General features: G+C 41.3%; 1 protein-coding gene across 1 annotated transcript in view; it reads right to left on the bottom strand.

Moving 5' to 3' along the window:
• Positions 1-2720: 2720 nt before the first annotated feature.
• Positions 2721-12548, bottom strand: part of Nme8 (NME/NM23 family member 8) — a 66961-nt gene continuing 57133 nt past the window's right edge. The window contains exons 11-15 of the mRNA XM_052156628.1: positions 10345-10489; positions 8421-8528; positions 7611-7762; positions 4082-4226; positions 2721-2958 (exon numbers count right to left, since the gene is read on the bottom strand). Coding sequence (XP_052012588.1) covers positions 2721-2958; positions 4082-4226; positions 7611-7762; positions 8421-8528; positions 10345-10489 — 788 coding nt within the window. The remainder of the gene's footprint in view (positions 2959-4081; positions 4227-7610; positions 7763-8420; positions 8529-10344; positions 10490-12548) is intronic.

The raw sequence follows: 12548 nt of genomic DNA, 5'->3' as shown, positions 1-12548 counted from the left end.
TAGTGGCTGAGAATTGCACATGAACCTGGTTATGAACTTGGGAGTCCCTGACTACGAGAAAGGGTGCTGCAGTGTCACCTGAGAGAGGAAAAGATAAAAATCAATGAAAACTCCCACTCTGTCCCTGTCTCTGCAAATAGGGTCAGCATTATACTGCAGGGGGCTAGGAGCATGGTCTCTGCCTTCCCATAGCAAGAATACAAATTAAACAAGCCTCTGGAGCCATGGAGATGGCTCAGGAGTTGAGAACACTTGTTATTCTTGCAGATGACCTGGGTTTGGGTCACAGCACTCCCACACAACCACATATAACTCCAGGTTCAGGGGACCCAACACCCATTTCTGTCCTCTGTCAGCACCAGGCGACTACATGGTACACATGCATGCATGCAAGGCAAAACAGTCACACACATAAAATAAAACAAATCTTTTAAGATCTGAAAAAATAATCAGTGTTTTTTATCTATATTCCAAACTCTTAGCCTTTCTGGCTGGAAACTTTAGTGTCAAACCCATGACCAACCAACTCGTGTCCAGCCTAACACGTTCTTTCTCAAGTCTGCAGGCTGCATCTACTCTGACCTCTTCCTAGCTCGTGTTTCTCCTCACTTCTGTTGTATTGTGCAGTGCATGTTTACAGAATCCATCTTATGTCACTGATGAAAAATAAACTGCCGATTCTGTTTGGGGGTTACGGTTTTTATTGTTACCATGCATAGCCATGCAAGTTTTCGTCTCCATGTTTTCCTTGGAGCAATTTTTCTTCTTACTCTTCATAGAAAGTTGTGCCTCGTGATTTTATGTTGATGAAAACTTCTTCAATCACCTCCTTGAGCTTCTGTGAAATGAATAAAAACACACTTCATACAATAAAGGGCAATGTTATAGAGAGATTTTTAGAGCAGTTTGGTTTTCTTATAAGATTATAGGTTTTTCAGGCCTCTTCATTTTGGTTTTCTCCCTCCCTGCTCCACTCCACTATTCTCCCACCCCCTCCAGATTTAAAATTTTCCAGTCCTATTAAACCCTCTCTGCTTGCAAATTACCTATGATTTGATCTACTATCCCATCTCATTTAAAGCACCCCTTCCCAGGGGCTCTTTTCAACTTCCGTCATCTACAAAAACTCTAAACAGGAAAAATTGTATTGTGGGTGGTGCCATCCCTGAGCTGGTGGCCTGGGTTTGATGAGAACACAGGTTGAGAAAGCCATGAGGAGCAAGCCAGTAAACAGCCCCCGTCCATGTCCTCCTCTGCATCAGCTCCTGCCCCCACGTTCCTGCTCCCACGTTCCTGCTCCCACGTTCCTGCCGCCACGTTCCTGCCCCCACGTTCCTGCCCCCACGTTCCTGCCCCCACGTTCCTGCCCTGTTTGAGTTCCTTTCTCGACATTCTTCCATATGGACTAAAATCAGGAAGTATAAATCCAATAACCGCAAGTTGCTTTGGCTATGGTGTTTGATCACACCAATAGTATCCCTAAGACACAATGTTCTCTTCTATCCCTGAGAGACTTTGTTGAAAGGGTCACAGAGTTTTCTCACTTTCTTATAGAGACTGTACTTCATCTTGGCCTGGTATATGTCAACATAATTCCACACATAGGTTTGTTATTAGAAATTCCAGCCAGAGGCATACAGCAGATATATGTTTTTAAAAAGGTTTGTTTGTTTGTTTGTTTGTTTAATGTATGTGAGTACACTGTCAATGTCTTCAGACACACCAGAAGAGGGCATCAGATCCCATCACAGATGATTATGATCCACCATGTGGTTGCTGGGAATTAAACTCAGGACTTCTTCAGGAAGAGAAGTCAGAACTCTTAACCACTGAACCATCTCTCCAGCCCCAATACAGCAGACATTTAAAGTCTACTTCCAAACATAAGGTGGGAAAGCAGGCTTGGAGGAAAGTGTCACTCGTTTCCCACATCATATCTCATATGACATGGCATGCCACTACCATATCCTTAGGGTTATCACGGCATGCCAGTCATTGGTGTGGGTCCCAGACCTCAGAGATGGGTTTGCATGCCCAAGAACTGCTCAACAAAAAGGAAACAACTCCTGGTACTGGAAACCTAGCTAACTGTTCAATGCTATTGACATGTTGGTTGTTGAAGGAGAATCTATAACCACTAATTTACTAAATCAGCATAATTCCTAAAAACAGTCTATAAACATTTGTCTTTATACCCACAGATAAGTGTAGCCTTAATCACTCATCAAGAAAAGCTCTCTTTGTGATAGACAGGGAACACTACAGAAAATCACCACCAATCAAAGTGCAGAGTTGTGAAGCCTGCTGCCAATAGATACATCTACAAGACACTCTTGAATCTAAGACCCAGGAAACATTGTGAAAATGGGAGCAGAGAATCAGGGAGTTTGCTGTGAGATTCTGTCTCATATCAATTGGCTGTTCAGTGCCCAATGGTCAGCCAAAAATATAAATAAAAATAATAGAAATATACATATATTATATTTAGGATTATATATGTGTGTGTGTACATACACACACACACACACACATATATATATATATATATGCATGCAATACTAATTAGTAGAAAAAGAGACCATGAATTTGAAGGGATGGGTATGTGGGAGGGTTTAGAGGGAAGAAAGAGACATAGGAAATGCCATAATTATAGTCTCAAAACTAAAATTAAAGAGGAAAACAAAATTTGTTAAAGTGGTATATACTTTATAGTACTTACTCTAGAATTTGTTCTGGTCCTCAGGATTAGCTTCTGTAAACACATTATTAATGCTCACTGATGCTTCAGACGCGTTAGATGCCCCATGAACAGCATTTCTCAAAATGTCTAGTCCATATTTGGCTCGGAGGGAATCTGGGGAGAGCAGTTTTGCTTCTTCTGGGTCTACTGGACCTATCATTCGCCTCCATTCTGCAACAGCATTCCACTTGGTCAGAACCATGATTAATGACATGCCCCTGCAAATAGCAATTCTTTTAGAAGGCAGGGTGCTTCAAGGGTATGGGTTACACACATTGCTGAAGACAGAATGCTTCTGATGCATACAGGATGTTTTTCCCTAATCAATATGATCATATGCTGTCTTTGCTTTCTCCTTTTTTACACATTTGTGGTTTTGAGTGTTGTACTTTGACCCTAGAAAATTACGCAAATGGATTCATATTTTTACTACCTTGGGGACCACACAACCATCGTCACGGACCCAGACTTTTGCTTCAAGTTCACCCTTCAGTCTCTAGTCCAGTGGTTCTCAATCTTGTTAATTCTGTGTCCCTTTAATACAGTTCCTCATGAGGTGACCCTCTACTGTAAAATTATTCTGTTGCTGCTGCTGTTAATGGTAATTTCTACTATTATAAATAACAGTGTAAATATCTGATAGGCAGGGTAGCTGCTATGCTACCCCAAACTGCCAGGTCCTTTAGAGAATGCCTCCACTGCAGAAAGCCACTTTGCCCAGACTATCTTCATTCCCAAGATGTACTCTATTCAGTGATTTGCTGGTATAAATTATAAAGATGTCTTACCTCACCTCACTGCATTACCACTTGAATGACCACTAGTTGATCAGCAGAGACTTCAGTTCTCTGTAGAACGCCCTGACCACTTTCTCTTACCCTGCTAACCTCTTTTTCCTTTCCTCCAAACAATCCTCTAAATGCATAGCCTGAAACATGAACTCTCAAGGTAACACACAGCAAATCTGCCTACAACAGATTCACCTGGAGTTCTGCTTTCTTAGTGTTCATATTACAAATTCCTGATTCTTTCGGGTCCTATGGATTTCTCTTCATTTTGCAAATAAGGAAATTTTAGCATAGTTCTGCATTAGCTAAGCAAGACCTTTAACTCTGAGAGCTGCTACAAGTAGTGTAAAGAACTAAAGAAATCCAAAGAGGAAGGGAAAGGAGAAGAAATCGTAAAAAAAAAAAAAATAATTATAAACTTTAAATGTTAACAAGGTGTCTTTTCATGAGTCAGATTTGATATAAAGTTGTTCAAAATAATTTGTTTCCCACAGGTTCTACAATGTACAATTACCACTTCTACAGTACAAACAACCACAGTTTAGAAACTTACGAATTTAAGACTTCCAATACATTTTTATAAAAATCTTTTCCTGTTATTTTGAAATAAACTTTGCTTGCATGCTCTGAAGTCAGGTGCATTTCCTTCATCAGGGTCAGCTCAAATCTTGCCTCTTTAATGGCCTTCAGGATCTCCACTAAGAAAGCAAACATTAGGTACCATTGTCGATCATTCATTTCATGTCCGTGGTGCATGCAAGGGTATAAAAATACTAGAGGCACATAATAGCTAAACTTGTGGTTTAGACAGAGCACACTGTGAAAATTAAAAGTTCACAGCCAGAAGTCCTTTAGGATATGTACTGGCTGGTTTTGTGTGTCAACTTGACACAGGCTGGAGTTATCACAGAGAAAGGACCTTCAGTTGGGGAAGTGCCTCCATGAGATCCAGCTGTGGGGCATTTTCTCAATTAGTGATCAAGTGGGGAGGGCCCCTTGTGGGTGGTGCCACCTTTGGGCTGGTGTTCTTGGGTTTTATATGAGAGCAGGATGAGCAAGCCACGGGAAGCAAGTCAGTAAGGAACATCCCTCCATGGCCTCTGCATCAGCTCCTGGTTCCTAACCTGCTTGAGTTCCAGTCCTGACTTCCTTTTGTGATGAACAGCAATGCAGAAGTGTAAGCTGAATAAATCCTTTCCTCCCCAACTTGCTTCTTGTTCATGATATTTGTGCAGGAATAGAAACCCTGACTAAGACAGGATATTAGCATAGATGTCCCACTTTGATCAACAAGAGAGTATCAAATGGAAAATGTTCCATCTTTATGCCCCAGATGCCTACAAATGGCTTATGTGGTCAGTGCTAGGGGGAGAGTCAAGGCAAACATTCTTGCCTGAAACATAGAGGCCCTGCTGAGTGCATCAATACAGGCAATCCTGGAAGAATCTCACCAACACTCTACATGATGAAGTTTGCATTCTCCAGACCCAGGGGAACTGACTGAAAGATGTTACAGGATATTCGAACTTATTTCTAGTTAGGGTATGACTCATCTTTTACCACTCTCCTTTATTCCCAAACAGGAAGCACCCAAGTTTGATAAAGTGATGTCTAAGTGAGTGGCAAGGTGATGAGTCAGTGAAAGGTTTGACAGGATAGAATATGTCTAATTCTCACAAGAAGAGAGAGAAAAGGGAGGCTACATAAGGGATAGCCAGACAGTACAGGAAGAAGAGGGCACAGTGCAGGAATACAGCAGAGTTCACAGAGAGTGGTGCAGAGAGTTGAGAGGGAGGGTAGAGCCTCACAGAGAGGGAGAAGGAGAGAGTTTTGCTAGGAAAGTTTTACAGAGACAGACTGAAGAGAAAACAAGCTAGGCACAAGTAAAAACAGAATGAGAAAGAGAATTAGAAGAAGGAAGAAGATTAGAAAAGATTGCAGAGCAATTCAGAGGCCGAGAGAAAAGCCAGATTGAATAACTCAACTGAGAGAGGAGTTTGAGCCAGAACAGCTGAGTTGAACCAGCCCGCTTGAGTTCAGAAAGAACAAGAAAGGATGAGCTTACTGAGCAGTAAGTCTCAGAGGCTGAAAACATCTAGGTCTAGATTAGATTGTACACAGGACTAAGGCTAGGTTAGCAGACAGAGACAGTAAGCTGCCCAGAAACAATTCAGAGAACAAAAGCTACCTTACAGAAAGACTTAGAGCTTTCAGGCAAAGAAGGGGGAAATATGAATGATGTAGAGGAATTGGAGAATGAGGAAGAGAGAGAAAAATAAATGATTTTTCACATCAAATAAAAGTCATTCAGAGGTGCTGGGCTTCGAGGAATGGTGAGTGAAATGTAACCTGCAGAGAACATGAAGAAGACTGGGCCTTTCAAACTAGCGAGGCTGACTAGGGGGCCCTCTAGTAGCAAATGTGAAGAGAGAACTTCACATGATTCAACATTCTTGTTTGCCAAGATATCAGTGAACAGGCCATTAAACTCTGAGCCCCTGATGGTTTCTTCAGCCCCAAGTTCAAATATCCTTCCACAATCCTCCCCAAGTCATGGTCGGTTCTGTCAAATCAATAGTCTACGCTCTGGTAACAATTTCTGTCTTGGTTTGGATTTATATTGCTGTTATAAAACCACAATGATTAGAATTAACTTGGAAATCAAAATATTTATGTCATCATATGCTTCCACATCACAGTCCATCATTGAAGGAAGTTAGAGCAGGCAGGAACTCAAGAAGCCCAAACTGAAGAGGAATCCCTAGAAGAACAGTATTCACTCAGTTGCTTGGCAGGTGGTGCCTGCCGAGGCTTGGCACCACCCACAGTGAACTGGTCTCATGTTACTCAATAATTAATCAATAAAATGGCTCTTTATAGTTGCCTTTCCAGGCCTAGTTGCAGGACCACCTTTCCTAGATAGGTCCCAGAGCCCTCTTTTATGTCAGGACAGCCTTTTTTTTTCTTTTCTTTTTAGAAAAGTCACTTCTTCCCTTTGGTACCTGTGGTGGTTTTAATAGGTTTGGCTACAATAGATTGTTTCAATGCTTTGCCATAGAGAGTGGCACTATAAGGAGATGTGGCCTTGTTGGAGGAAGTGTGTCACTGTGGGGGTGGGCCTTGAGGGCTCTTTCTATGCTCAGACTCTGGGCAGTGTGGAATCTCGTCTCCTAACTGCCCACAGAAAACAGTCTTGTGGATGCCTGCCTTTGGATTACAACGTAGAACTTTCAGGTCCTTTTCCACAACCATGTCTGCCTACATATTGCCATGCTTCCTGCTATGATTATGATGGATTATACCGCTGAAACTGTCAGGCGGCCCCAAGTGAATCTTTGCCTTTGTAAGAATTGCTTTGGTCATGGTGTCTCTTTGCAGCAATAAAACCCAAACCAAGACAGCACCCCTCACCAAAGCCCTCTGCCTTCTTCAAACCAACAATCCAAGTTCTAGATTGGAGTCTTTGAACCATTTTTATATATGAATCTCCTTTGCCTGTTAGACCCTTGGCTTGGGAGCAATCTTCCCTGGTCCAGTTAAACAGTCCATCAACCAGCTTTACCTGACCTAACTCGGGTATCAGTTCTCCAGTACTAGCCCAACCTAAGAAAGGCTTGACTATCATATCAAACACAGAAGCAAAGAAAAAAATTCCACATACCTCGATTAAATCACAAAACAACATGAATGGTCAAAACAGTCCATTTCCTATCAAACCCACTAGTCCTAGAGGAGAACCCAGAATGTAGAATTTAGAAGAACAATCATAAACTTTACCAAATAAATTAGTGAATCTAAAGAAGGTATAGAAAGATACATTTCACTGAACTCCAGGTAGCTAAAACTAAGTGCTTGAGTAAGAACATATAACCACACAACCAAGTGTGCGAATGGAGATAAATCAGGATTTAAAGACTGAGTTTAATAAAAAGAAACACTGAAGGGAAACAAAAACCAAAATAAAGATGAAATGGAAAAAAAAGTTAATATTCCAATTAGAAAATTCAGGGGGGAAATCTCTCTGTAGAATAAATCAAACAGAACACAAAATGTCAGGAGCTGAAGATAAAGTAGATGCTTACTTCTTTCTTCATGAGTCACGTGAGGCTTGATCAATGCCAGAGTCCTCTGAGGAGGGAAGAAATGCTCTATTTCCTTCTCAGCTGCTGCCTTTGAACTGCTGCCATAGAACTGATTGATAGGAAAATTTCCTGAAGCAAACTGTACACATAAACTTGGAAAAGAAAAGAGCTAAGTTAAAATTTGAATATAATATAACAATTCAATGTAACACAACACTATTTAAGTCAGCAAGAAAACAAGCAAACAGCACCCATTCCAGACTGAAGTACTGTACAAAAGGAAATAATTAGCAGCTGACTGGAAATACTATGCCCTTTTGGAGAGGTAGTAGATATTAAGAAGAAAATAGGTGCATATTTAAAATCTCATTGTTAATGGATATGATCAAGGGAGAAAAATAAAGAACAGGACCCCAGTAGTAAAAACTCCTGGCTAGCCATGGGACCTCACTTAGTAAGATTAAAGATCTCTGTACAGTGATGTTAAGGTTGATCTTGATTTTTCCCATCCACATTTCAAATTTCTTATGCTCAATTGAAAATGCTGCAGCTATGACCACAACTTTCTCTGGGTAATTTGTTTTTAATTGCGCCAAGTCAAGCATCCTATCTTTTCTTGCGGAACTATGGCCATCTTCAAGCTGCCGTTAGACCAGTCCTCCACAATAAATAGTTACTCCACCAGGAACAGACGCTTTCCCAAGATGCCGTCTCAAACTACAACTGTATTTCCTGTATCTTAAAAATCAAAAGAAATTAAACTGTATTGCATGGGAAAGTATGGAATGCCCTAATGTAAGCCCTACATACCTCTGTGGGTTAGATGCATAAGCTTCCTCAATAGTTTTTGGCCCAATTAATGATTTCCAATATTCCACACCATTTTCTCTCAGTAGAGCAAGGACACAAGAGTAATTACTGTTAGAAAAAACAAAAACAGTCTTTCTTAGAAGGGAGAACAAAATAATCATAGAAGGGAGAGGGTGGGAAGGATTTGAGAGGGAAAAGAGGGTGGGGAAAGGGGGCAGAATCAGGTATGGGAAGAGACAATGGAGATGTTCACAGGGTCAGGAAATTGAACAGAGATGTGTAGCACTGGGGGATGGGGAACTGGGGGTAGCCACCAGAAAGTCCCAGATGCCAGGAAAGCAAGAGGCTTCCAGGACCCAGTAGGGATGACATTAGCTAAAATACCCAACAAAGGGAAGAGAGAACCTGTAGAGACCATATCCAGAGGTTAGGCACAGCCCCTGGTTGAGGGATAGGGCCACCCACCCATCTCTAAAATTTTAATGCAGAGTTGCTCCTGTCTAAAGGAAATACAGGGACAAAGAGTGGAGCAGAGAGAGACTGAAGGAAAGGCCTTCCAGAGACTGCCCCACCTGGAGATGCGGCCCATCTGCAGACACCAAATCCAGACATTATTGCCAATGCCAAGAAGTGCTGGCAGGAGCCTGACACAGCTGTCTCCTGAGAGGCTCTGCCAGAGCCTGACCAATACAGATGTAGATACTCACAGCCAACCAGCACAGGGACCCCACTGGAGGAGTTAGGGGAAGGACTGAAAGAGCTGAAGGGGTTTACAACCCCATAAGAAGAAAAACAATAACAACCAACCAGACACCCAGGGACTAATCCACCAAAGAGTACACATGGAGGGGCCCATGGTTCTAGCTGCATATGTATCAGAGGATGGCCTTATCTGGCATCAGCTGGAGGGGAGGCCCTTGGTCCTGTGAAGGCTCAGTGCCCCAGTGTAGGGGAATGCTAGGACAGTGAGGCAGAAATGAATGGGGGGGGGGAGTAATCTCAGAGAAGTAGCAGGAGGCAGGGCAGGATAGGGGGTTTTGGGAGGGGAAATCAGGAAAGGGCATAACATTTGAAATGTAAATAAATAAAATAATAATAGAAAATAAAACAATGAAAGAATACCTTAGAAGCTGATTATGAAGAACACAAGTATGTGGCTGTTAAACTGACACTGCATGTCAAATGATCTATAACAAGTCCAAGAATACTATATGTCTACATCTACTCAAAAGCACACTCAGATGAGCTGAGAAGTAAGATGGGAGGAAGGGGTGATTATTTCCAGTCTGCCTTACTTAGATAGGTTTATGTACTCATAAACCAATTTTTGCCTCAGCTGCATCTGGCTTGCTCCCCTAGATATCAGGCAACTTTCTGGTCAGGGTCTTGTTTCTTTTCCAGAACATGTCTTTTTTTGTTTTGTTTTGTTTTGTTTTGTTTTGTTTTGTTTTGTTTTGGATTTGGTTTTTTTGAGACAGAGTTTCTCTGTATAGCCCTGGCTGTCCTGGAACTCACTCTGTAGACCAGGCTGGCCTCGAACTCAGAAATCTGCCTGCCTCCACCGCCCATCCGTCCAGGACATGTCATATGGAAGGATTATCAAAGGCCCCCAAACAGTAATCCAACTGCCCAAAGGGCCAGACAGGTCTCTGCTTGGGCATGGCTCAGTCTGGAATGTTGCATCCTTCTTTACTGGAAACCAGCCAATAGGACCTATTATTTGTTCTAACAATATTTCAGAAAGGGAGAGAAACAGATATTTGAACAGAGAATGAGGAAAGTAACAGTACTGACAAAGACATAGACCAAAAGCTTGTTTATAGAATTTCTAAGTTTTCCAACCTAATTTTTAAAAAAGCTTAAGAAAACATTGAAATGGTCAGACTATAATCACAACTCTTTCTAACCCTGAACACTGCTTTACCTGATCATGTGTCCTATAAGATTATCAAAATACTCTTCATTCTCATAGATCTTGCACACTGTTCTTGCCTCTTCCTCCGATAATACTGTTTGCCTCTGCATCAGTATGGTGAACCCTTCATTCTCAATAACGTTCAGCACGTCATCTAAATATAAACGGTTATGACAAAGTAAGGTCCAAACTTGCAGATTTCTAGCTATAAACACAATCTGTGGCAAGGGGTTGTGAAGGGTATTTTATGTGTTAAATTCTCCTGTGACATGCAAAATTCATATAAACAACTTCTTGGGTTTCGAGAAGAATGGCACTTCTTAATCTATAAATTAGAATGTTGCTTCAATTTTTTTCTGACCACATACTAATTACTCACACACTCTTACACAAAAAAAGTCTCAGGAAGTAATTTCTTTTGCTGCACCTGCACTATGTCTTTGCAGGTATATGATAGCTTGATTGGAAATGACCCCCATGCTCATACATTTAAATGTTTGCTTCCAAGTTGGTGAAACTGAAGGATTAGGAGATGTGTCCTTGGTGGAGGAGGTGTGTCACTGAGGGTGAGCTTTCACGGTTCAGAAGTTCATGCTCTTGCTACTTAGCTCTTTCTCTGCCTCCCACTTTTGGATCAGATGCAAGCTTTCAACTATTTCTCTGGCAGCATGCCTGCCTGTCTGCTGCCTGCCTGTCTGCTTCCTGCCTGTCTGCTGCCTGCCTGTCTGCTGCCTGCCTATCTGCTGCCTGCCTGTCTGCTGCCTACCTGTCTGCTGCCTGCCTGTCTGCTGCCTGCCTGTCTGCTGCCTGCCTGTCTGCTGCCTGCCTGTCTGCTGCCTGCCTGTCTGCTGCCTACCTGTCTGCTGCCTGCCTCTGCTTCTTGCCACGGTGATCATGGACTCAACCTCTGAAACACTAAGCAAGCACCCAATTAAATACTTGCTTTTATGAGCTGCCTTGGTTATAGTGTCCACAGCAATTAAAAAAAAAGCTAAGATAAGATAGCTAGCTAAATATTGAAACAATTCAAGTATAAATCTTTATGAATAGCAGGCTATTATTTGACTTGTTTATTTGGGGAGAAACAAGTTGACTGAATACCCATAAGTATGTCTCCATTTCCTTCTCAGTAGCCTGTTTCTCTCAGCTGAAGAACAGAAGATAAAGTGTCTTCACTTCTTTCCAAGTATGTAAATGAACCCAGCTGTGATGTGTGACTATAAAAAATATGCTGAGATGTTTCTGAAAGAGCTTCCTAGGAAAATCTTCTTGCTCTACACTGGATTTCTGCTTTTAACAGTTAACAACATGATGCTGGAGTCTGTAGACATCACCGGATAAGTCAAAAAATACAAATCTTAACCCAGAGCCCAGTCAGTATTATGCATGGTTAGTAATTTTTTCCAATCCTCTGACTCAGAGTGTATAAGCTAAGGGAGGCACACACAAGGACAATCAACTGCTACTCTTCTGATAAGTGCAGTTTCACTAGCTGCAACCCCCAATGGCTTCCCCTAGGCTTTGTTCCCAAGTCAGTATAAGAAGTTATGACGGCCAATTGCCTCATTTGTTACGAATGTCATTTGTTACAAGACAGCAAAGTCACTGCTAAGCAAACCAAACTGCAAACATGCAGGATAGCCCTCAGGCTTTCTTCTTTCCTAACAATTGCTCTTTGCACTCTAGGTTCGTAGATTTACCTGTCCATCATGGGAGAGATAATATATCAGATGTATTTGCTTTACCTTGATCAGAGTCTTATGCTTAATGTCACTGAGAAAAATAAATACAGAAGTTACTATCTCTCTTACAAAAAAACTAAAAATAGGAGAGAAGCTAGTAACAAACCAAACATGGAAAGATCCTAAATAGATGTGTCTGCACTAAAACACCAACAACCTCAAAACCCCCAATATTTGCTGATAGCATGCTCTGGAGCAAATCATTTTTGATTTGCAATTTTTGACTCTGCCTAAAAATATAAGTTAATAAGAAATATGAAATAATGTCATATTAAATAGAAGATATATATGTATATATACATATAATATTAAGCATAAGGCTCTCTATATATATGTAAGAGAGAGAAACTGAATAGAAGTGCATTATATTTTTTGAAATGAAAATAATGAATGTGACAATTTTATTTGTGTGTGTATGTGTAAGCATACATGTTCAAGCATATGTACATGTGTTTATATGTATATGTGTGA

This window comes from Apodemus sylvaticus, chromosome 14, assembly GCF_947179515.1.
Source record: "Apodemus sylvaticus chromosome 14, mApoSyl1.1, whole genome shotgun sequence".
Lineage (NCBI taxonomy): Eukaryota > Metazoa > Chordata > Mammalia > Rodentia > Muridae > Apodemus > Apodemus sylvaticus.
This window is presented reverse-complemented; position numbering and strand designations above follow the sequence as displayed.